Genomic DNA, 24486 nt, shown 5'->3' on the forward strand with positions numbered 1-24486 from the left:
GACAGATTAGTAACACAGAATACAGGATCTAGGAGCAGATGAGTCTACCTATGATAAAGAGGGAATTTCAGTTGGAGGGGAGACAGTCTTTAAAAGGTATCCAGGGGTGGGCGCCTGCATGGTAGAGTCAGTTAAGAGTCCTACTCTTGATTTTGGCTGGGGTGGTGAACTTGGGTTGTGAAATGGAGCCCTGTCTGAGGTTCCTACTCAGCCAAGAGTCTACTTAAGATCCTCTCCCTCTGCCCTTCTCCTGCTCTCTCGCTAAAAATAAATAGATTAATTAATAATAAAAGGTGTTGAGAATATTACCTATTCATTTTGAAAAATGATAATAGATTTTGGCCTTGTACCATCACAAAAGCAAATTAATAATGTATTAAAGAAACTAATCATGAAATCTAATAGAAAATGTTGAAAGAAAATATAATTTAAAAAGTTATCTTGAAATGGAGAAAGTCTTATTAAATGAATAGCTTTTCTAAAAAGTCACAGACACACAAGACCAAAAAGTCAGAAAACACTGGTGGATTTGACTATCTTGAAAAAAAAGAAAACACCCCCAAAATTCAGAAAACAGACCAAAAAGTCAGAAAACACTGATGGATTTGACTATCTTGAAAAAAAAAAAAAAAACAAACCCAAACAAGCTTGACTATGGCAGGAAATGTTGGCAAGATAAAGAACTTTAAATGTAAGTCAACAGACAATTCCATAGAAAAATGGGCAAAGAATATGAATAGGCAATTTACAATAGACATTAGAAAATAGGGAACGTCACTACTCATGTGATAAACACTCAACATTTTTATGGGCGGGGGCAGAGGGTGAGAGAGAATCTTAAGCAGGTTCCATGCTCAGTGTGAAGCCTACTGTGGTGATGGTAGGGGATGGGGTGCTTGATTTCATGACCTTGAGATAATGACCTGAGCTGAAATCAAGAGTTGGAAGCCTAATTGACAGAGCCACTCAGGTGCCCCTCAACATTATTAATAAAAGGGCAATGCAAACTAAAATAAGAACATCCTGTCAATTTTTACTCATAAGGTTGATAGGAATTAAAAAAAAAAAAAAGGAAACCATTCAATAATGGCACTGTGGGAGCTTCTGGCTGCAAGTAATAGAAGGACATGACTTAAAGCACCTTACAGAGTGAGTGGATTTGTTTCCAGAAATGACCAAAGTCTAGAGGTATAGCCAGCTCCACATGTGGTAAATTAAGTGGCTCATAATGACAGTGGGGACCCGGGTTTCTTCTCTCTTTGTTCTGTCAAAATTTATTCTTAGGTTGTTCCTCTTATGGTAGCAAAAGGGTTGAGGGGTTTCAGATATCACATCCAGTCCTGATAAGTTTCAAAGGAAGAGAGAATCTTCTATTTTTTGTGATCCTTTTAGGATGGAGGAAGCTTTTCTGGAGGTTCCCTCAGGCAGGTTTCCTTTGTGTTTCAGTAGCCTGGAACTGGGACCCATGCCTGTCCCTGGAACCATCTCTGAAGAGGGGCTTGACCTTATCCTTATCTTCTGGAAAGTCAGCTACATGAACTCTCTAATGAGGGCCTTGGGAAATTGCTACAGTCATGGTTGGTGAAAGAATAAATTGATGTAGCCTATTGATAGCTTTCTCAAAAAAATACCAACTCCCCTTTCTACTTTATTTATTATTATTTTTAATGTAAACTCTGTGCCTAGTGTGAGGCTCAAACTTACAATCCCAAGATTAAAAGTCACATGCTCTACCGACTGAGCCCAGCCTCGCGCCCCTATTGATAGCTTTCAAAATGTAAAATTGGTACGTCCTTTGAATCATCAATCCAAGGCATCTATGCTTCAGAAATATTGGCACTTGCATAAGAGACACTTTTGCAGATATTTACCTCAGTGATGCTTATTTAAAAAATGGGATATTCTCTGAATATCCATCAGTAGTGAGTAGTACGTTCACACAATGCAATACACAGCAGCAGTTTCAAAAAATCTCTAAGACATAAGTGAAAATATCGAGTTATAAAAGTGCTACATTTATGTTATAAACACACATACAAATTACAACTATTTGCATACAAATGCATAGAAAAGGAACTCAGAAGATATATGCGTCACTTCTACGAGTCAGCATGTGGAATATGTAGATTATTCTTTCTAAGTTTGGTTTGACTTGTTTTTCTTACAATAATGGTTTAGGCAATGAAGACATTTATTTTTATTTTTTTTTCAAAAAATGTGAATTTGTAATAATTTTTAAAAACACCAACCTTATTTTTCCAGTTTATTGCTATTGGCAATATCTTAGTATTCTAGTTTCCTTACAAGCTTTTTAGTAGTGTGTATTTAAAATTTTTTTTTTTAATTTGAGTATAGTTGATACACGAATGTTGCACATTAGTTTCAGGTTTATGATGTAGTGATTGGACAAGTTTCTACATTATGCTGTGCTCACCAGAAGTGTAGCTACCACCTGTCACCATACAACACTATTACAATATCATTGACTATATTCCCTATGCTGTGCCTTTATTTCTGTGACTTATTCATTCCACAACTGGAAGCCTGTATCTCCCATTCCCCTTCACCCATCTTGTCCTTCCCCCTCACCTCCTTCCCCCTGGCAACCATATTTGTTGTCTATATTTATGGGTCTGATTCTGCTGACAATAAAGACATCTATGCATCTCACATTATTGTGTCTGGAGGTAGGTAGTCTGGGGTATGTATGGGTAACAAGTCAGTGATACTGAGAACTTTAGCTCTTTCTCTCTGCATAGCTATCCCCCAGCATGTTGGCTTTTTGTCCTTAAATTGATTGCAGGGGTTCCCAAACTTTCTCAGTTCATGAGGCTCTTTGTGTTTCAGGAATTTTTTCCAGGAGCCATTAGACAGAAAGAAAAACCCAACATTTCTGTTTATTGGGAAGTTGGATCCAAATGATTTAGTAAGAATTTATGTCCTAACAACTTAGTCACTGCTTAAAAAAATAATGTACATATGCCAAAAGAAAAATATTTTTATTTTTCTGGTAAATAATTGCAATTACATATACTAGTGAGATGTGTGCTTCTGCAGTTGGGCACTGGACAACTTCTCAAACCACTACTGTCAATTCCCATTTCATGTTGATTTTCACATAGTACTTGTTTTTAAGTCACAGCAACTGCCTAAAACCTAGCTTCATTAAAGATATGCCATCAACAGGAAGGTAGTGCAATCTTCTCTTGAAACTCTGAATTGTCTTGATCTGGTAGTTTGCTTACAGATGTTGGATATCATTGTTGTTAAAACTTTACCTTAAGGGGTGCCTGGGTGGCTTAGTTGGTTAAGCTTCCAGCTCTTGATTTTGGCTCAAGTCATGATATCAGGGGTCTTGGGATGGAACTTCATGTCCAGCTCTGCTGTCACTGGGGAGTCTGCTTGAGATTCTCTCTCTTCCTCTGTGCCGCCCCACCTATCTTTTAAAAAAAAATTTACCTTGAAAATTTGCCTCCCATGATGCCTTTGTGAATTCACTATGGCACTCCAGGGTGCCTCGGCACGCATGTAGTTTGGGAACCTTGAGTTTAATCCTCTTGTGATTGCAAAACAGTTGCCTCAACTTCAAGTATACTTTTCTACACAGCAATGTTCACGGAAGGAAGGAAGTACAGGCTTTTTCGCTACTGCCTTTGAAACATTTTCAAGTTTATTGAGATATAATTTCATATTATGAAATGTGGCTATTTGGGGTTTATGGCTAGATGAGTTCTGACAAATGGGTAGATACAGAACATTTTCATTATCCCAGAAAGTGCTTTTGAGCCCCTTGCTGGGTAGTCCTCCCACCAACTCTCAGCCACCACTGATCTGCTTTCTATCACTAGTGATTAAATTGGTCTTTTCTAGATCCTCATAGAAATGGAGCATGCGGTCTGGACTCCGGTCTGTGTAATGATTTTGAGATTCACCCATGTTGTGGCATGAAATTAGTGGTTCATTCCTTTTTATTGCTGGTTGACATCATTGTTTGAGTATAGCACGATTTGCTTATCCATTTGCCTGCTGGCAAATGGTTGGGTTGTTTCAAGTTTTGACTATTTTGAGTTAAGCTGCAATGGACACTGAGGTACAAGCCTTTGTGTACACATATGTTTTTATTTCTCTCAGATTCTTTCTCTATTATATATACTATATGTTATAGCATATAATGTAATATTATATATATAAAATTATTATTGTGTTTTGTGTTTTTGTTTAGGGAGAGTAAAATTATTTCCAGAAGCACTCCCAGCAGACTTTCACTTGTGTATCATTGACCAGTCCTGGGTCACCCTCATATGCCCCATGAAATTCCTAGAAGGAAGAATGAGGTCACCTTGGAGCAATCAATTCACATCCTTTGGGGCTGGGGGTTGAGGTCCTTTCTGAAGTTTGTTGACTCCTCAAATAAAACTGGAGTCCTACAAACACAGGAAAAAGGGAGGGATGGCTCTTGGGCATTAATCAGCTCTATCTGCCTCTTTGCTTTATCCATGAGTGTTTTTACTACAGAATATGGTGGTAGCATTATTTATATATCACGGTAAGAGCCTTTTCTCTGATACAAAGGTGCTTAAGCAGATCCGTCGCTGATACATACTCAACAATTGTCCCAGAAATAAGCCAAGAAGAGAGAAACGTATTAAAAAAACCTTGACAGATAGAAAGATAATTGCTCTGGGGAATCTGATATGAGGGCAGGAGTGTCATATGGAGAGAATTTTACCAACTGGCTGCCAGATGTGGGCCTGCCCTGGGCTGAGGCACAGCTGGTCGGCCCTACAGTAAATCAGATGTGGGAGGCAAGTACCATCTGGCACATAAACTTGGCAGAGCCTGGAAAGAGAAGTTAACTCACGTGTGAAGTTATTATTATTATGGATGCACATGAACAGAGCCCTGGCACCTGCAGCAGGGTGAGCTGCCTCCTTCCTTCTGGGCTCCTCTCCCACTGCTGCCACACAGCAGCCACGGAGGGGCTCCTTGGCCCCTAGCCCCCCTGGCCCTCTCCAGCTCCTGAGAAGCTCTTCACTTTGCATTTCTCACCCCTCCTTCCCTTGTGTTCTTTGCCTCAGAGTTTCTCTCCTTTCCTTGCTAGGCTTTTGAAATTCAGGGACCAGAGTTTATCTATTTTTATCCTCTCTGCCTGCTTCCAGCATCTGCCTTGGACAAAGTAGGTGCTCAATAAGTAGTGAAAATATCCTTGCCACGGATATTTTCAGGGACGAGAGGGAAGCATTATGACAGTAGTGTTTCCACTTTGCATTTTTTGTGCCTATTTCCAGATATCTATCAATTGATGACATGTAAGGACTCCAGCAAATGTATCCTTAGTGTGTATTTCAGTTTGTAAACTTTGCCCTAAGACATCCCATTATTTCTAACTCTCCATTATCTGCAACTAAGAATCATAAACTGTTAGGCTTGGAAGTCACCTCTGAGGTGAGCTTTTTCCAGATAAGAAGCCCAGAGAGATGAAAGACTTGCTCAAGGCCATTCTGGTGGTTGGTGGCAGAGTAGAAGAGTTATTTATAGCCCGCCTTATTCCTGTAAGGATTTAAGGCAGTTTCCAATGATAACTAATTAGGTAAGATAGAAAAATCACAATTAATTAGGTGCAAAAGAAGAAAGCAAATAACCTAAAGATAAAAGTGAGGTCAAACAAAGGGTGCCCATGACAGGTTAGCCACACATTTGGCTCTAAATGTCTATACATCTAGGGGCACTGGGGTGGCACAGTCCATTAAGTGTCTGGCTCAGGTCACGATCTCAGGGCTGTGGGATCCAGCCCTGCGTCGGGCTCCATGAGAAGTGCAGAGTTGGCTTGAGATTCTCTCTCCCGCTCTTTCTGCCCCTTCTGCTCATTCTCCCTCTCTAAAACAAACAAATAAATCTTTAAAAAATGTCTTTACATCGATACATCAAAGCAAAAGGGAAACCTGGTCAGACACAGAATCCATGATATGCATGAAAGCAACACAACCCAGTAGCTCAGGGAAGCCCAGTTTACTATTGGTGCCAGTACCTGACAGGCATCGCCCATAAAAAGAGCTCTGGGTGTTGTAATGAAAATCCTCAACAATCTTCTCATGGTGCACAAAGTGTCCCTTAGTGCAGGGCCAGTGGTTGATGGCAACACAACAGAACTCATCCTGAAACAAGCTCTTAATCGTGGGTATAGGAGAGAACCAAGAATCATCCTGAATTGCCAGTGGAGGAAGGAAGCTTGCCAAATTGAGACGTGAAAGAATTTAACTCAGAATCCTGTGACATCAGGAGTACGACAATAATTACTGTTCTTAATTATGACCCAGAGGCACGGTAGACCCTAAAGTATTTTCTAAATCATTGGAGTGAAATTTTTAAAAAAAGGTTCATTGTGGTCTCATATTAATTTAACACTTAATTAGACAGTGTCATCTATTCTAGCTGTATGTCACATATTTGTTGTATCCCTTCAATTAGATTGTCACTTCTTTGAGTGCTGGGGTCCACATACAGGGAAAGAGCCATTTTACTTAACAAATGCAAGATGAATCCTCTAAGATTGACTTTAAAGGGGCAAATCTCTACACGAGGAGGGACTGCTGGGCTTTCCCACTGATGCTTCTCTGATGTAAATTTATATTGTTTCTACCACAGAAATGGGAGGTGGTACTGCTTTCACCATTAGTCCCATCCCTCTATTCTAGTCCCTTATTATCCCACAGCATATTTGAGACTAGTTTGAAATATTAAATAAGACCCTATAAAAGGCTTGAGGATAATGAGAGGAAAATAATTACAGTAACTTGAAACTATAGAATCTAAGTTACAACCATTACCAATATCAGCACCAACATGTACTGACAGTGTAATATAGGGATCAGGAGCCCAGATTCTGCTCTATGAACTATTAACTGTCCTTGGATAGGTTACTTAACCTCTCTGTGTGCCTCATTTTCCTCATCTGTAAAAGCTAATGATGGTACTTATCTCATACAGGTGTTGTAGAATTAAACAAATTCTTCTAACAGTGCACTAACATACCAAATATGGATAGGCTATTAATATAACTGAGTGTTTTCCTCAGCCAGGTTTAACTCCATCTTCATGTAATGGTCTAATTTAATGATTCTTAATTTTTGTTTCTATCTTAAGAATTATTGAGAACCCGGGACGCCTCAGTGGCTCAGTGGTTGAGCATCTGCCTTTGGCTCAGGCCATGATCCTGGGGTCCTGGGATTGAGTCCCGCATCGGGCTCCCAGTGAGAAGCCTGCTTCTCCCTCTACCTGTGTCTCTGGCTCTCATGAATGAATAAATTAAATAAATAAAAAAGAATTATTGAGAACCCAAAATCATTTTCATTTATCTAGGTTGTATCTCTCTCTATTAACTCAATGTATGAAGAATTGAAACAGAAATTTAGATAATATTAATTAACTTAAAATAACAATAACAAATGCAATACATATTAACCAAATGACAATTATGAAAAATAACCATATTTTCAAAACAATTTCTGAGAAAGATGCATTATTTTACATTTTCACCAATTTCTTTAATTCTGGCTAATAGAAGAGAATTGGAGTCTCATAATCATTTTTGTATTCAAACTGGTGCAATATATTGTTTTGGTTGTATATGAGGAAAATCTGGCATTATACAATATGTAGTTGGAGAAGAAGAGTATTTTACTGGACTTTTCTCAAAATTGTAGTCCTCTTTGATACTATACCAAAACTCTACAAGTGGTAGTTTCTTAAAGGCTAGTTGTCATGTGGAATCTGAAACCATACCAATGAACTTCTTCATCCTTTGTTACCTTAAAATCTATTCGTTTACCTGCCGCTTTGAATGAATCATTTACCCACGTGTGACTTTTTAACATTGTGCGTTGATCACTTGGAAAATATTGACTTATTGATTTCTGCAGATCATCTATATTTTGAAACATTCATATTTGTTAATATAATTGCCAATTTCATTTAAAGTCTTTAAGAATTACATAATTGTCAAGCCCATAGGCTTTCCAAAATTCTAATTTTACCTTAAGGTTTAAATTTTATTATTGAACAAGCACTGTCATTGCTGTCCTCAAAGCGACAGATTCACTTTACTCATCTTCAAGATGTCTGCCAAATACCCAAATCTGAATAACCATAGTTGTCTGCCAGTCATTCTTTCAGGTGAAAATGGTATTCCACAAAAAAGCAGCTAGTTCAGCTTGTGACTCAGTCACACTAATGCTTTTCCTGGAGACAACCATTGTAATTCTGTTTGTAGCAAAAGTGTTCTTTTGTACCTCCCATTTTGTCACAGAGAATATTAAAAAGACATACTCAATGATTGAGTAAATTTAATTAATAATTATTAGTGCTTCACCAAGGTCATTCTTGAGGACATTTTTTTTTTCTGCAAGTGTGAGGAATACGATGATTAGTACTCTGGGTACACCCGTCTTGATTCATGCTAAGGCACCAGTACTTTTTTATCCATCACTGCATCATCAGAGCAAATGTCAACACAGTGAAAAAGGCAAATAACATCTTAGTGTAATTATGAAAATAGATACTCCCTTGTGGACCTTCCAAAAGATTCTAGGGGATCCATAGGTGTTCAATGTCCACACTTTGAGAATCACAACTTTTAACCCTTTACCTCCTAAGAGTTACCTCAAGCCCATCCAGAATCCTTTATTTTCAGACCCAGTAGGTTGAGAGCCAGGCCCTGCTCTGGTCTACCAGAAGGCCACAATCTGAATTCTCCTTTTCTGTCTCTTTCCTAGATGTTTGGTGCTTTAAAGGATAAGGTCCTTCAAAATAAAAAGGGACTGCGTCCAGTCCCAGGAGCATGGCCATGCTAGTCTGGGTGTGAACATTGTAAAGTCAATATTTATAAAGAGGTGCCTGTGTACAGCACTGAGGAGATGGCTCATGCTCTGTTGTCAGAGCTGTCTTGGAGCCCCCACAGATCCTGGCCTAGTCCCAAGCTCCTTGTAATGCATAAACCCTACTCTGTAAGGGTTGTTCTTCTCGCCCCTCTACATAACTGGCTGAGTAGTGTCACTGACAATGAGGTGCCCCTTGGAGGAGAGATGGGCTGCCAGAAGCATTACCCATGTATCCCAGACCCTTATATGCTTCTCTCTGGCCAGGAAACCTCTATGCTCACGTCTTTAGGCTGTGATTATGTTCACCACTGGCATGTTGATATTTATCCTGCCCAGAGCAGCATTCAGATGGGGATAAGAAGTGAGGATGGGGGGAGGGTGGCATAGTAATAATATTGTGGGTTAAAGACCTGTGGAAGCCCTGGGCATGCTAAGAAATGAAGTGATCCTTCAAAGCTGTACTCTTTTGTTGTGGTTAAAAAAAAAACAAGAAACGAAAACCAATAACAACAAAACAAACACTCGTGTCTCCAACCAACGGAAATTGACAAATGTTAATGTTTTGTCATGTTCATTGTAGATCTATTTAAATAAAAGAAATAAAACATTACAAACAAGATTTAAGTCTCCTAAGCCTATATCCTTTAAATATTCATTGCACATTTATTTTGAAGAATAGCAGTGAGAAAAGGCAGAGGATAATCATCCTCTCTTCCTTCCAGCAGTTCAGCTTTCTTCAAACTTCCCTGACCCATTCAGCAAATAAAAAGCAACACCATTAATGGACAAATGTTCCTTAGAAGGCCAATCAGCAGCTGATCTCCAACACCCCCCCCCCCACCCTTCCCTGATCCCAATATGCCAACCACATGCAGTTCTCTTTCTCAGAGGAGTCTGAGAAACTAGTTGTGTATCTAGTTACATTTCATGGGGGTTTTGATGATGCTTCTTATAAACGGCTGTCCGTGCACTGCTCAGGCCTGTCCATTCCTCCCTGTCTGGCCAGAGTTATGTGAGCCCACATGGATGACTTGGTCAAGCAAATTGGTGGCAGGCTGTGTCCTAGTCAGGAGTAAGTGAGAGCACAAACAATCCAGTCTTGCTCTTTTTTCTTCCCACATCTCCACAGCTACAGTAAATCAGATTGCCTGACATTTTTTTTTAAGCTGCATCTGAATCTAATACCCTCAGACTAGAAATTTCCGTTATATCACTCAGCGCATGGCAAGAGCAATGGGCTTCTCTGATTAGTGAAGCAGAAGAGCAGAAATGAATCACAGCCCCTTTGTATTCTAGAGCATGGGTCTGGGATGAGTGAATGCAGGAGGTTGGCCAAAACACAATCCCAGCAACTCAATTCCTAAATGATTTAAAATGAACATAAGCCTGAAGACTTACGTTGAATAAATATCTCCATTTAATAAGCATTGGAGAGAGAGGTGAGGTGGCAGGGCTAACGAAAGGACAGGGAAGATACCTGCTTCTGATAATCTTTTGCTCTCAGTTTCTCTTTCTGTAAGATGGGGCCACTCATCATGATCAGTGGCAGAGGGCTGTCATTGTGGGCAGTATATTTTTAAAAAAATCTCTTGAAAAATACCCTACAACAAATCAAAGGCAATTTCACAGGGACAAGTGTTGGGTTTCATGCCATAAAAGGAGAAAATAATAGACCTAGTCTTCCAGATCAGCTAAGCATCCAGCCAGGAAAACAGGAATTATTCTGGCTCTTAGAAAACTAGAAGGAATTTAGGGGCTCTTACAAGCTGAATGGAATAAGAACTAGAGTGCTAAACTTTCCACCATTTGAGAATGGGGTAGAGCAGGACAGGACCCTAAGAATACCTGGAGAGTAGAAGATGGGGCATACCAGGAATTTGCATAAACTAATAAGTAAGCTTGGGAGGAAACTTAAATGCTACCTCATCTGACCGCCAAACCAGATCCTTTCATCCCTTATTCCATCAGCTGATTGTCATACCTTTGCTTGAAAGATTCCAGTGATAGGGAATTACCACCTCTTAAGGTACCCCATCTTAGTTTTGAGTATCATATATTGTTATCAATTGTTTACCAAATCTCTCCCATGAAACATTACTGCACGGAGTCCCTTCATCCCCTAATCTTTCCTCTCCAGACATGTCCCAGTTGTTTCAGGTCCCTGACAAGATGTACCATCCAGAGCTGTGCATGGCACTCCAGTGGGAGCCTAACCATCCACCAGCAGCATGCAATGACCATCAGCAGACTTTTCCAGGCCCCCTTTAACCTCTCCCAACATCTCTTTCCTGGAGTACTGAGGAGAGGTATGGGGAGGAAAGGATGAAGGTAGGTAACATGGTGCTGATGCTGTCTTGGTAGACGGGATGGGCCCTGACTTTTGAGCTTCAAGCTTCATGCTCATCACCTCACATGCTCTCTACTCAGAGGATTTCTGTTTGCTCTTTGTGCCTATGACAATCACAGAGTTCAGTATTCTGGAGACACTGGTTAAAGGTTATATTCTACAGCCGAAATACTCCTGGATAAAACCTGATAGACTCACAGAAGGTATGTCTTGGCTCTACACTGCACTAATCTCCACAGTGCAGTGAGTAGTTCTCAGAGGGTGGTTCTTAGACCAGCAGCAGTAGCATTACCTGGGAACTTGTCAGAAATGCAGTTTATAGGACCTCACTCCAAACCTATTGTTTCAGAAGCTTCTGGATTGGGGCCCAGCACTCTGTGTTTTAACGAGCCCTCCAGGTAATTCCGATCGGAGAAGCACCACTAGAGTTGGTATCCCACCGACATGCACTCACCCGTGGAGCCTGTACACTCCTTCCCAGCTGCTGTGAGTAGTCAAAGGCTCATGATGGCTCCCTTCTCAGGAGAGCCTTCTTCTCCTACCCACTTATGCTGGCTTCTCTTCCCTTCTCCTGAGAGCACTTTTTCAATAAGTAATTTTCACAACAATCTCCATCTCAGGCTATGCTTCTCAGGAACAATCACCCAAAGTTACATGGGGAATTGAAGGATTTATGCTATGCAGATATTTAAAGTTCCATATGGGTACCTGGAAAAATCTAGATAATTTTGTAGAATGGGATCTTTCCTAGGTTTTGTATGTAGATATAGTCTGGAAATTGCCCCGCCAAAGTCATAGGGAGGAACTCGAGAGACAGAATGGTGCAATTGAATTTCTTTAGTGTGAGAGGATGGCTGACCTAGCTCTTAGCATTCTTGCTGCATTTCAGCATCTTCATTAGTTCATTCTCAGACCTCAGTGAGGCCGGTGATTAAGGGCTTTTGGCTGATAAGCGAATGAATCATGAGGAGGTTAAGTGATGGCTGAAAGTCAGTTGCTGAATAAAATTGAGATTCCATCTCCACCTACTCACCTACTACTGCCAACAGCCCAGTTTTTCCTCTGATGATCTAGTGACATTCATTAGAAGCAAACCATCACCTCCTTGACAGCTCCTTTCCTAAAACTGATAGGAAGAAAAATTAGCAAACTAGACAAAAGTCTCAATAAAATCGGAGTGTAATATCCAACATTTAGCATAGAAAACACCTAGATGCTTTCATCCACTGTATGGTTTGCTGTGTTTGCCTAGAACAAAGCATAGATTTGCCTATTGTTTGTGTTTGGGCCATGTTGCTTTAGATACCAAAAGGAACAAGACCACATCAGATCTCCAGATATATGGTGCCCACACACTTCTGGGAATGGCTGAGTTGGGTCTCAGAGATGCTGCTTCATTTGAGACTGGATGATGGGGAAGACTTGATCTTCATTAGGTAAGGAGGCTTATGTCTGGTCAGGGCTGGTGCTATTTTTGTGGCCTTCAGCACTCCTGCAGTCACTAGGCCTGCTGAGGTGGATGAGATGCTGAATCTGTTGGTCATGTCTGATTTGGAGGCATATTTAGCACAGTCCCCTTGTGGGGAGGTATGTTGACTTGTAGATGCAGAGTCTCTTGGCTATGGTGTGTAACCGTGACCTTTTGTGCTTGGCTCAGTAAATCATTTCATTCAGCAAGTGCTTTTTATTGAATTCTGATTATGAGCCAGCCAGGTGCTGGAGATAGAGAGATAAAAGACACAGCCAGTCCTTGATTTCCCGAGCCAACCTGGGGAGATAGGTATGCAGAGCTGCAATTGCCCTCAGTTTAGTAAGTGTTAAGGAAGCACGCAGGAGATGCACCATGCCCAGTCTGGCTGGTGGCTGGGAGAAGGGGTGAAGTGATTCTTGAGCAGTCTTGAAGGATCAGAAGAAAGGACCATAGAAGATGAAGGTGGAGAGGAGGGGTGAGGAAATGGAAAGCCAGTCATGGCAGAAAGGCCGGGATGGAGTGAGGAAACATAAGTAGATCCTTGTGGCTGAAGCAAGCACCAGGTGTGCATAGCAGGGCAGCTGGAGGGGAGGAAGGGTAGCAGCAGGGATCCAGTCTGGGGAGGGAGAGAGGAAAGGGACCAGGGCACCAAGGGCCTGGGATGCCATGGACAGCACAGCAGACTTTGTCCTAAAGGTGATGGGAAGTCACGCAGGTATTAATCAGTAGAGCGAAGAGAGCAGATGTTTAGAAAAGGTCTTTACGGAAGCAGCGTGGAGGCTGGAGTGGAGGGAGACGGGCAGAGCCGATACATTTATACTGGAACCCAGGAAAGACACAATAAGAGTTTGAATAAGGTGCTATTTCTTGTTCTGTATTAGACAGAAGTCAGTTTTAATCCCAATACCTCCTGGGATTAGCTGTGTGACCTAAGGCAAGTCACCTTACCTCTCTGAGTCTCTCCCCATATGCAAGATGGCTTTTTGGGGGGACTTAGCTAGAAAAGTTGTGAGGATTGAGTGTAAAGTGCTTGGTATGGTGCATAGAGCACAGCAATCATGAAAAAATGGTGTCTCTGTTCTTGTTCTTATGCTGCCATCCTGATCTGGACAGTCCGCCTAAAAGAAGGCCCTGAAGTAGGGACTTGGGTGCAGGAAATTTATGCAGGAGGTGATCCCAGGAAGCACAGGTGGCTGAGAAAAGTGAGGTAGGGAGAGAGGAATGCCAACAAGGGATGGAGGCAGATTCACTTGAGGCTCTCAGGGGAACTCTGGAGAACACAACTCCACAAACTGTCCCTTCAGGGGCACCTGGGTGGCTCAGTTGGTTAAGAGTCTGCCTTAAGCTCAGGTCATAGTCTTGGGGTTCTGGGATCGAGCCCTGCATTGGGCTCCCTGCTCAGCGGAGAGTCTGCTTCTCTCTCACTGTATAATCTTCTGTTTTTTGTTTGTTTGTTTGTTTGTTTTTATTTTTTTTTAACACAACTGTTACTCCAAGAGACTGGAAAGCTGGGGGTGTTTAGCCACCAAACTCATCTCTAATTGGCTGAGGGTTGCCTCTACAGATCTTATATCTCCTGTACTTCCAGGTAGCTCTGTGCACAGACTGAATAAGCTTCTGTGGCCCCACCGGCGTTGGGGTCCCAAGCCCTCAGGAAGTCCTAAGCAGCAGAGACAGACATTTGCAGTAGAGGCTATCACAGTGTATCCCGAAGTGTCCTCTGAAGCTCAGGTGGATTCAAAGTGGGGACTTGGATAGAGCATCCTATCTGCTGCAGTGGAGTGAGGGAACAGTGAAGAAGGTATATAGAAAACGGAATCGATAGATCTTGGTGAGTTGAGGAAACTAATAGGGTAGAGTCTTCAAATGACATGTATTTTGGGTTTCATCTATAAACTGCAGTCCTACTTAATGAGTTTAAAACAATTGCCACAGGGGTAGTCTGTGTGTGTGGGGGGGGGGGGGCGGGTAATGGTGCCCGGGAAAGGAGGAAGATGATTTTCATTTGGACACACTGAGCCCAAAGTGCCCACAATATAGCCACATACCATAGTGGGTTGGCAAATGGAATTTCCCTAATTCACATTAAACTATGTGGGTTTCGCTCTGACATGTTGACATGTCTTTTACAAGTTTTGTGGGAGCAAATCCTGTACTCTGATAATGAGTAAAGACTTTTGTGGGCAGCCCAGGTGGCTCAGCAGTTTAGAGCCGCCTTCAGCCCAAGGCCCGATCCTGGGTCTCCAGGATCGAGTCCCATGTCGGGATCCCTGCATGGAGCCTGCTTTTCCCTCTGCCTGTGTCTCTGCCTCTCTCTCTCTCTCTTGCTCTCTCTCTCTCTCTGTCTCTCATGAATAAATACTTTTTTTATTTTTTTTAAAAAGGACTTTTGTCCACCGGGGGGGAAAAGGCACATTTAATCTGGTGGTTTAAGTGATAGCTTTTAAAACAACCCGGTGTCTCTTTCTACCTGCTGTTCACTTATTAGGTGACTTTGAACCTGTTGGTGAATTCCATTGCAGATTATTTTCCTCTGAAGAAAGAGAATAATAGATACTCTCTTGAGTTATTGCATAGCTGTTGAAAGCTAGACAGCATTTTCAAAGCCCTTCTGAGTTGTTGGAAAGCACAGCGCGCCATCGAGCATTGTATTACCTTGCTTCAGTTTGCTCTTAAAACTTACAGCATTCCAATTATCCTGTTGTTACTGAATTCGATACTAAAGCGAATATGCTTGTTTTTGAAAATGGAATTTTTAGATGATAAAACCTTATATGTGCCAAGTGAGATAAGCCAGATAGTTAGCTAATTATGGCATGGAACTCATCCTGATTATATATATATATATATATATTTTTCTCTCCACGTGCATATATATTTGTATTGAAGATATGCATCCTGTTTTCACTCTATTTCAGAATGCATTTTTCAATAGATGTGGAAACCACTTACATTTAAATTTTCTGAAGTGGTTTCTTTGATGGATATTTTATTATAAAAAGTGTAGGACATTCAAGTCAATGGGGCTAGATATAAAAATATGAAATAGGTAAAGTCTGGTTTAAGCTTTCTCTTTCAAGGTGAACTCCTACATCCCCAAGGGCTTTCCCATGTCCCAGCGCTCACTGCCAAAGTGCCCGAGGGTTGTTGGCCTCCACCTCCAAAAACTCAGGTGTTGGTGGGGCGGTCACAGATCTCTAAGGTTTGTGAACTGGCCTGTGATGTTTACTTTAGCTGTACTTGTTTGTAGAGTGTTGAGTATACTCGAGCTTCTGGATTACACATTGAAAGTGGGAGAAGTAGAGGAAGCAAACCAGTAGCAGGACAAGGCCAGACATCCTGAATCTGTCATCTTCTTTAGTGGTGGGACTGCACTGATAGTTATGGTAGAGACTGGCTTTCAAAGAAGGTAAGGAAAGAGGAAGATGGAATGTAGCAAGTGTTATCATGGGCTAGGCATTGACTGAAGTACTCTGTTCATTTAATTTAATAAAGCAGCACATTTTCTTAGGACTGTGCTTGAAAGTCAACATTTCCAGAAAAAAGCATAAAGCCTCTTTTATCCAACTCCCATTTCTCCGAGAGTTCCTGCTGTTGGCCCTTAAAGACCTCCTCCTTCTCCTTCCCTTCTCCTCCCCTCCCTTTTTTGTTTGTTTAAACAATTTTAAGGACTGAATTGTATATCTGATTTTTTTTAAGTTCCAAGCAAAAATAAGGTTTCTAATGGTCATTACTCTAAGGGAAAAATATGACAGTGACGTCATAGAGGTTTTGACAACTGATTTTTGGGGGGTAATGAAATAGTTTGCAGCTACAAAATAAAGTAATGACAATGACATTATTTTACTTTTGAAGGATATAAGCAGGTAAACACATTCAGAGATTGGATGCTTTTAGACTGCAGCATGGGATTATTCATTATTTTGCTTCGTTATTCACTCTGCATTTGATGGGACAGGCTAAAGAATAAAGATTTAGATGTTAGAATGGGCATTCTCCCTAGGGGGTCTCTCTGCTGGGGGCTGATCATCATGGCTCTGGAGCTGTCTGGTAACCTAGTCATACCCACAATTTTTTTTTTTTTTTGAGAACCCAAGGTCTGGGGAGTCCAAGCTTGTCAGGCGCATGCTCAGCTCAGCTCCCTGCAGAAACCACTGAACTCTGTGCAGGCCGTGGGTGGCAAAGCACTTGTGTGTGCCCACCCTGCTGTTCAGCTTGGAGCCACCACTGGTTTCAATTATGACTTCAACAGGCAGCTTTGAGGGCTCCTCTATTCACTACAGTGCCTCACACTCTATAATTAGTAATAAAGGGACACAAGCACTTCACAAATATAAAGGGCTAAACAATAATCAGGCAGCAAAGGCAATGCATCGGGACTTATTCACCTCTGTGTTTCTTTCAAGTTAAACAAAACAAAACAAAACAAAACAAAAACCTTCTTGTTGCTTCATTTTATTTTCTTGACTTGAATAATCTGGGTTTGAACCTCATTCTGGCCATTGACTAGCTGTGTGACTTTGGGCATTTTACCTACCCTTGCTGTGCCCTAGTTTCCTCATTTGTAAATCTCATGGGGGGGAAGTTTGAGGCTTAAATGAGATAATTCCTGCGGAGGGCTTTGTGAGGATCTTGGCTCATATTAAAGCTTGCTCAGTAAATGTTAGCCTTCATTATTATTTTAATTTCAAATGAAATGAATGGAGTATAAGACATAGACATAGGTCTTTTGAGTATCTTTTAAAAACCTTCCATAGCAAACATTAAGTTCACACAGACACACAAATAGGTGGGTATAATTAACCCCCTACCCATGCCAGCATTGACAAGGATCAATATTTTATCAGTCTTGTTTCATATAGCCCCGTGTTTTTTCCTAGAAAATTTTAAAGTAAATCCCAAGTACGTCATTTCACCCATACATTTGAGCGTATTTTTACTATTAACATCCTAATATGCTAAGAGCTCCTTGAGACTATGTATCCTTAACCTCGAACCTCAGCTCTTAGGGGAGTTACTGCAGTTAGTAAAAACTCAACAGACGTTTGATTGGTGAATGAACAGCCCAAACAGCTCCCTCTACTTTTTGTAGATGCTCCATAAATATCCGTTGAGTGAATAAATGAGAACAAAAATTTTTATAGAGTGCCTGATGTAAATGGAAATGCACATGATTTCCAAAATAAAGTATTTTTAATACTCAGATGAGGCTTTCCAATACTTGAAAGTTTAATATTGCTGTGAATATTAATAATGCCCAAATAATTAGCACTTGAAAGAAGGTTTAATTCTGGCACTCAGATTATTTGTGAATGTCTAACTGTAGGCGGCTTCATGGAAAGCAATTAGCAGATTCTTCAAACACATGACAAATCCTTTATTACTGTGCTTATAAGTGACACGGTTCGGTTTACAGAAAACCAAAAGTAATTAAATAACATTGAACTTGGAATCTACCACAGACGCAAGATATACAAGGTATACTTGGCAAGGCAAAAATTCTCAAACACTAGGTTGTTTCAGGTGAAAGATAAATTTCCATTTTAAGTAATTCCCACATTTTTTTTTTTTTGTCTTACAGACAGTTCCTTTGGCAATAACTTCCACTTTAGCTTTTATTATATAAAAATATAACAAAATTTCATTATATACAAACATTACATTACACAATGTACAGGTTAAAAACACTAAGAAAATGGCAAGCTGCAAGTGAAATTAAAGTCAATAGCATGATAAAAATTAAATACTGCACACATTTCATAAAAATTACATTAACTACATTTTTGTTTGCAAATACCAAACAGTACCAATGTGATTGGAAATAGCTTCCAACAGCTTCATTTTAAGGCACATCTTGCATATTTATATGTACAACACTGAAACCAGTCAATAACTTAGGGGCTTCTCGGAGTGACCTGTATATGTTGTGAACACATGCAGCGTGGGATTACACATTTTCATTGGCTTCCTTCTTTGGGGACAGGTACCTGCCAGGGGGGGACTGATAGAGGGGTACCCCGATCTCCTGCAAGTCTGGGAGCCTCCCCGGACGGGGAGGGGAGAGCAGAGTGACTGTCCTGTCATAGTCCCTATGCAGCACTTTCTCATAGACGCTCTGCAGCCCCACGGTCTTGGGCAGCTGGGCCTGGTAGTAATTGTCCCTGCGCAGAGGATCCCGAGGCAGGGACGTGCTCTTACAGAAGGTAGACATCTGGGCTGGCGGGTGAGGTGGGGGGTGCGTGTTGGGCCCTCCGCATGACGGGCTCCAGCAGCGGTCAGAGTGGCCCAGGATCTTACACTCGGCGGTACACGCCCACAGTCCTAGCATAAAAGAGAAAGGGAGAGAGCCTGGTGATTATTACCGAGATGGCACACAGCCACGCCTCCCTCTTCAGAACTTCAGGCAGGGTCAGGGCGGGGCTGAAAAGCAAAGCAAAGCAAGCAGGATGAGGGTGAACGCGGGGATTCAGGATTTGAAACACCCCTTCCTATAAAGCCACCTTCTTGTGAAGTCGGCTCAGCTTCTTTTGCCGGAAGCAAGTGAAAACCCCGAGGGGCAGAACTGTCCTCCTCAGGTAGCTAGAGCATCACCCCTGCCTGCACCTTAACAGGATGGGAGTGTTCTTTATTCAAGTGGTGGAGCTGCCTCGATGTGGCATTTCCAAATCAGCCGAGCTCGGGGACTGGAAAAAGTGGGGGGTGGTGGTGGTGGTGCTGGTGGTGGGTGGGGGGGGGTGTTGGCTGGGACCAGAGATGGACAGAATGGAGGGAGAGGAGGAGAGCTGAACTCGGCGGGAAAGAAGAGCCCTCACCGCTCTGCATGTGGTTGATGAGATCCTTTTTCAGAGCGTCCCCGCTGATGTCGGAATCGCTGTCGTTGAAGTCGCTGTCCCCTTTACCGCTGTCTTTGCCGCTGAACTTCTCCGCTTCCCGGCCCGAGATGGTGTTGAAAGAGTGTCCTTTCCAGACCGCCACAGGGGGCGCCGGCTCCTTTCCGAAGCCGGGGGAGGCACCGTAGGGCTGCAGCAAGGGATGGGGGATGCGGAGCGGGAGGGGGAGAGGAGGGGAGGGGAGGGGTGGTGGAGGTGGGGGGGGGGGTGGGCAAGAAACAAACAAAACAGGTGCGACAGGTTAGGCATCTCCGGCGCGGGCACGCCCAGGCCCTCCAGCCCCGTCCCCCAGCCTGTCCGCGGAGCACGGAGGGGGGCGCCCGGCCGAAGGAAGGCCTCACCTCGGCGTGCGCGCCGCGGAGCCGCTGCTGCCCCTCCAAGTGACAGGAGCTTTCCCCGGTGGCGCTGCCGCCCTCCGAGCCCGGCACTTCGGCCGCGGCGGCCGCGGGCGGGGGCGGGTCGGCCGCGGGGCTGCCAAAGGGCGCTTTGCCGCTGCCGGGGAAGGTGAGCACGTCGAACATGTTGGGCCTGGGCCCGGCCCCCCGGGCAGCCTCCTCCGGGGAGCCGGGAGCCGAGGCTCCGCCGCCCGCCGCCCCGGGCCGCTCTTCCCGGCGGGCCCCCCCTTTGCGCACCTCCTTCTTGCGGCGGTTGCAGGTGGTGGCGATGGCGATGATGGCGGCCAGCAGCAGCGTGCAGCTCCCGGCCAGCACGATGATGACGATCAGCGGCGTGTCCCACTGCAGCGCCGGCCCCGACGCCGCGAGCCGCGAGCCAGGCGGGCGCGACCGCTCGGGGCCCCCCGCGCCGGCGGGCGCCACCAGCCCGCGCCCGCCGCCCGCGGTCACCACGAAGCTGACGGTGGCGCTGGTGGAGAGCGGGGGGCGGCCGCCGTCGGACACGACCAGCAGCGCCCGGAACGCGCGGCCCGGCGGCTCCTGCGAGAGGTCGCCGGTGAGCACGATCTCCCCCGTGCGGCGGCCGATGGCGAAGGCTTCTCGCGGCTCCTGCTGCAGCAGCTCGAACGTCAGCTCCGCGTTGGCGCCGTCGTCCGCGTCCCGGGCCTGCACGCGCGCCACGGCCGTGTCCCTTGCCGTGCGCGCGGGGACCGCCACTTGCAGGGTCCCGTTGGCCGGCGCCGGGTGCACCAGGGCCGGTGCGTGGTCGTTCTGGTCCAGCACCCGCACTTGCACCAGGGCGCTGCTCGAGAGCTGCGGGGAGCCCCCGTCGCTCGCCTGGATGCGCACGTCGAGCTGGCGCAGCGTCTCGTAGTCGAAGCTGCGCAGCGCGTAGATGGCCCCGGTGGCCGGGTCCACCGACACGTAGGTGGACACCGGGCCCCCGGCACGGCCCACTTCTGCCTCCAGCAGCCGGTAGGTGACCTGGCCGTTGCGGCCCAGGTCCGGGTCCCGCGCGGCCACCGTGGCCAGGTAGGCGCCGGGCGGGTTGTTCTCGCGCACCGACACCTCGTAGACCGGCCGAGCGAAGAGCGGCGCGTTGTCGTTCTCGTCGCCCACGCGCACGGTGTAGGGCCGCACGGTGCGGAGCGGGGGCGCGCCGCGGTCCTCGGCCACCAGCGTCAGGTTGTACTCGGCGATGCGCTCGCGGTCCAGCGACGCCGCGGTCACCACCAGGTAGCTGCCCGCGTAGGCCGGCTGCAGCCGGAAGTGCTCGTGCCCGTAGAGGGCGCAGCGCACCTGCCCGTTGGCGCCCGAGTCCCTGTCCGAGGTGCTGACCAGCGCCACCAGGCTCTCGCGCGCCGCCCCCTCCGGCACCAGGGAGACGGCGCCCGCCTCGGGCGTCCCGGGCCCGGTGGGCGAGGTCGCGTCCGCACCCCCGAGGGCGGCGGCGGCGGCGGCCGCGGCGAAGGGAGAGGCGGCGGGTGCGCCCGGGGCGGCCAGCGGGGTGATGGTGATGTCCGGAGCGTTGTCGTTGACGTCGCGGATGCGCACGATGACCTTGCAGGTGGAGGCCCGGGGCCCGGGGCCGCGGTCCTGGGCGCGCACGTCCAGCTCGTAGGTGTCCTGGCGCTCGTAGTCCACGGGTCCTGCCAGGGTGAGGCGGCCGGAGCGCGGGTCCAGGCGGAAGAGGCGGCGCGCCTCGGGCGGGGTGCGGGCCCCGAAGGCGAACACCACGTCGCCGTTGGGGCCCTCGTCGGGGTCCGCCGCGTCCAGGTCGAGCAGCAGCGAGCCCACGGGCGCGTCCTCCGCCAGCTCCACTTCGGCCACCGCGCCCTGCGGGAAGGCCGGGCTGTGGTCGTTGGCGTCCAGCACTCGCACGCTGAGGGCGGCCGTGGCGGAGCGCGGCGGGCGGCCGCCGTCCTGGGCCACCAGCTCCAGGCTGTAGGCGGCCTGGCTCTCGCGGTCCAGCTCCTGCAGCAGCACCAGGTCCGCGCACTGGGCGCCGTCCGCGCGCGTCTGCAGTTCCACGCGGAAGGGGCTGTGAGGCTCGGCCAGGCGCACGCTCTGCAGCCCGTTGGCCCCCACGTCCTCGTCCACCGGCACCTCCAGGGGGATGCGCGTGCCCACGGCCGCGCCCTCGGACACCTCCACGGGGATCTGGGCCCGGGGGAAGCGCGGCGCGTGGTCGTTGATGTCCCTCACCTCCACCTCCACGTGCACCAGCCGGAACTGCTCCTGGGAGAAGCTGACCACGTCGAAGGCCAGCACGCACTGTGGCGCTCGGCCGCACAGCCGCTCGCGGTCCAGGCCCGCGTCCCCGACGGTCAGCTGCCCGTCGCCCTCGCGCACCCGGAGCAGCGAGCTGTTGAACTGCTTCATCAGGCGGAAGCTGGTGTCTCCGGACACTTTCATATGCAGGTCCTCGGCCAGGGTCCCGATGACCGTGCCGGGGGCGTCCTCCTCGAAGGTGCTGTATCGCACTGTCTTGCTCTGGGCCACCGAGAGCACCCAGCAGAGGCTGAAGAGCTGTAGAGGGAGAAGGCAGGGGCTGCCCCCGCGCCCCGCGGGACCCATGCCGCCAGCCCCGAGTGCTAGTCCAAGCGGCTGAGCGATGATCCCTCCCTGGTTCGCGGGTCCCGGGGTCAGTCGCAGGCTCCTAGGAGCGCGCTCTGGGCGAGCCCCGTGCGGGAGGGCTGCGGGCTGCAGCGCGAGGTCCCGGCGGGCTCTGGGGACGCGCGGACCCGCCCCCGCCGCACGCCGCTCCCTTCCCTCCCGCGGCTGGAGCTGCGCCGCCGCGCGCCGCCTCCGCTTTTATAGCAGCCGATATGCAAATCGCCAGAGCCGGGCAGCCAATGGCAGCTTCGCCCTCGCGCCGCTCCTACGCCAGCCTCTGACAATCCCTTTAATGTGGAAAGGCTTAGAGGGGAAAACAAGAAAGGAAAATTAGGGAATCTTTTCTTTGTTTCTTTAACTCCTTTCGCCTTTTTTTTTTTTTTTTTTAAATTTCCTCCTTTCCTGTCAACGCCCTGAATACAGAGGAGTTGGCACAGGTCGCACAGAGTCCAAGGAGTGGATACTTTTGTTAATTGTGTCTGTCCAGAGCCCACTTTTCCAGCTGAGAGCAGACACTCTGGGGTTTCGCCCCAATAGCTCGGGACCACCCCCCACCCCGCCCACTTTTTTTTTTTTTTTTTTTTTTTTTTGCCTTTTGCACCTTCGAAGTTTAGGATCCTCGCCTTTTTCCTCCACCGACTTGCTCAGCCCAGTGAGGTCTTCCTATACAGCCTTCTGTCCCAGCTTCCCAAGGCGCTCGGCAGTACCGTGTCGATTTAGGAAATCCCAAAGACGAGGGGAAATTGATTTTATTCAAAATTGCGGACGCCAAATTGTGATTTGCTCGTGTGAGCCTCGGCGATCAGGGCTGCCACTTCCCTTTCAGGAAAGAGCTCTGCGATGTGTTAGTATGCATGTCACTGTCCAAATGGCTTTCTTAAGCCCTGGGCCGCAAGCAGGCCAGGAAAAAAAAAAAAAGTTCCAAATAGGATTTAGCATAAGCTTGAGGAGATTTGGAAAGATTTCAAAGATCAGACTGTATCAAAGGCTTATGAAGCCCTCGTTAGCAGTGGAAATAGAATGGCATGGCAGGCGATCCCATTGGAGGCCCCAATGTCTGTATTATTTCACTGTGACAAGCTAAGGGGAGAGAAAGTTGAACAGTTTCCACAGCGGAGTTGGGCTAACTTGAATATAATGAGCAAACGCCACATGTATCCATTATGTTCCTCTATTCATCCCCAATCACTGCCATAACTCTCCGGCTAAACGGTGATGGGCGCTGAATTCCACACAATACCCGGCTCGTATTAAAGTGCATTTAGAGAACTTTCCCTCCTGATGCCTGGTTCCGCTTATTTAGAGGATTTTCTTTCTGTCCTAATAGGGCTGCTCCGAGAAGCAACACTCATCCCGTTCCAGAAGAACAAAATCACAGCATGACGTTGAAACCTGGCACGAACCTGGGGGAACTTAACCATCTGCCTGCAAACGTGTGGAGCTTCGGTATTGCCAAACTCTGGGCTGGGCGGATCCCGGCCCCCCCCCCGCCCCCTCCCAGGCCAGGCTGGGCGAGACCCCCCACAGGTAGTCCCCCCCACCCTCAGAATCCGAGAAGACCCGGGAGTTGGAGCTCCAAGCAGGGACAAGCCGAGTTCTTATTGAAGAGCTTTATGGAGCAGGTTATGCAAATGCACACGGAGGAGAGGTAAAAACAAAAGCCACGCATTGGAAGAATTTTTTTTTTTTTTAAAAAGGCGATGGATTTGATAAGCAGACTGCATTTAGGGAACGTTCTTCCGAATCCAGATTTTTAGTCCTACTGTCAGCATCCATCTGTGTTTTCCTTTTGCTCAGACCCGAGGGAATGCATCCTGAGGTCTTTTCAGAACACCTTCGGGAGGTTTTCCCGCCCGCCTCCCGAAGTAGGGAGACCACGCAGGGGAGGCGG

The 24486-nt window shown here is 46.4% G+C and overlaps 1 protein-coding gene across 2 annotated transcripts; it reads right to left on the reverse strand.

The window, feature by feature from the left end:
• Positions 1 to 18291: 18291 nt before the first annotated feature.
• On the reverse strand, positions 18292 to 22757 carry PCDH8 (protocadherin 8). Of its 2 annotated transcripts, none has more exons than XM_072760658.1 (3): positions 19926 to 22757; positions 19507 to 19714; positions 18292 to 19015 (listed from the first exon to the last, which is right to left on the reverse strand). In XM_072760658.1, exons 1-3 carry the CDS (start codon positions 22554 to 22556, stop codon positions 18642 to 18644), a joined length of 3213 nt encoding a protein of 1070 aa, XP_072616759.1. In that variant the 5' UTR covers positions 22557 to 22757; the 3' UTR covers positions 18292 to 18641. The 2 variants fall into 2 exon arrangements, with proteins under 2 accessions (XP_072616759.1, XP_072616758.1); XM_072760657.1 differs by having other exon boundaries at positions 20217 to 22752.
• Positions 22758 to 24486: the final 1729 nt, after the last annotated feature.

This window comes from Vulpes vulpes, chromosome 6, assembly GCF_048418805.1.
Source record: "Vulpes vulpes isolate BD-2025 chromosome 6, VulVul3, whole genome shotgun sequence".
Classification (NCBI taxonomy): domain Eukaryota; kingdom Metazoa; phylum Chordata; class Mammalia; order Carnivora; family Canidae; genus Vulpes; species Vulpes vulpes.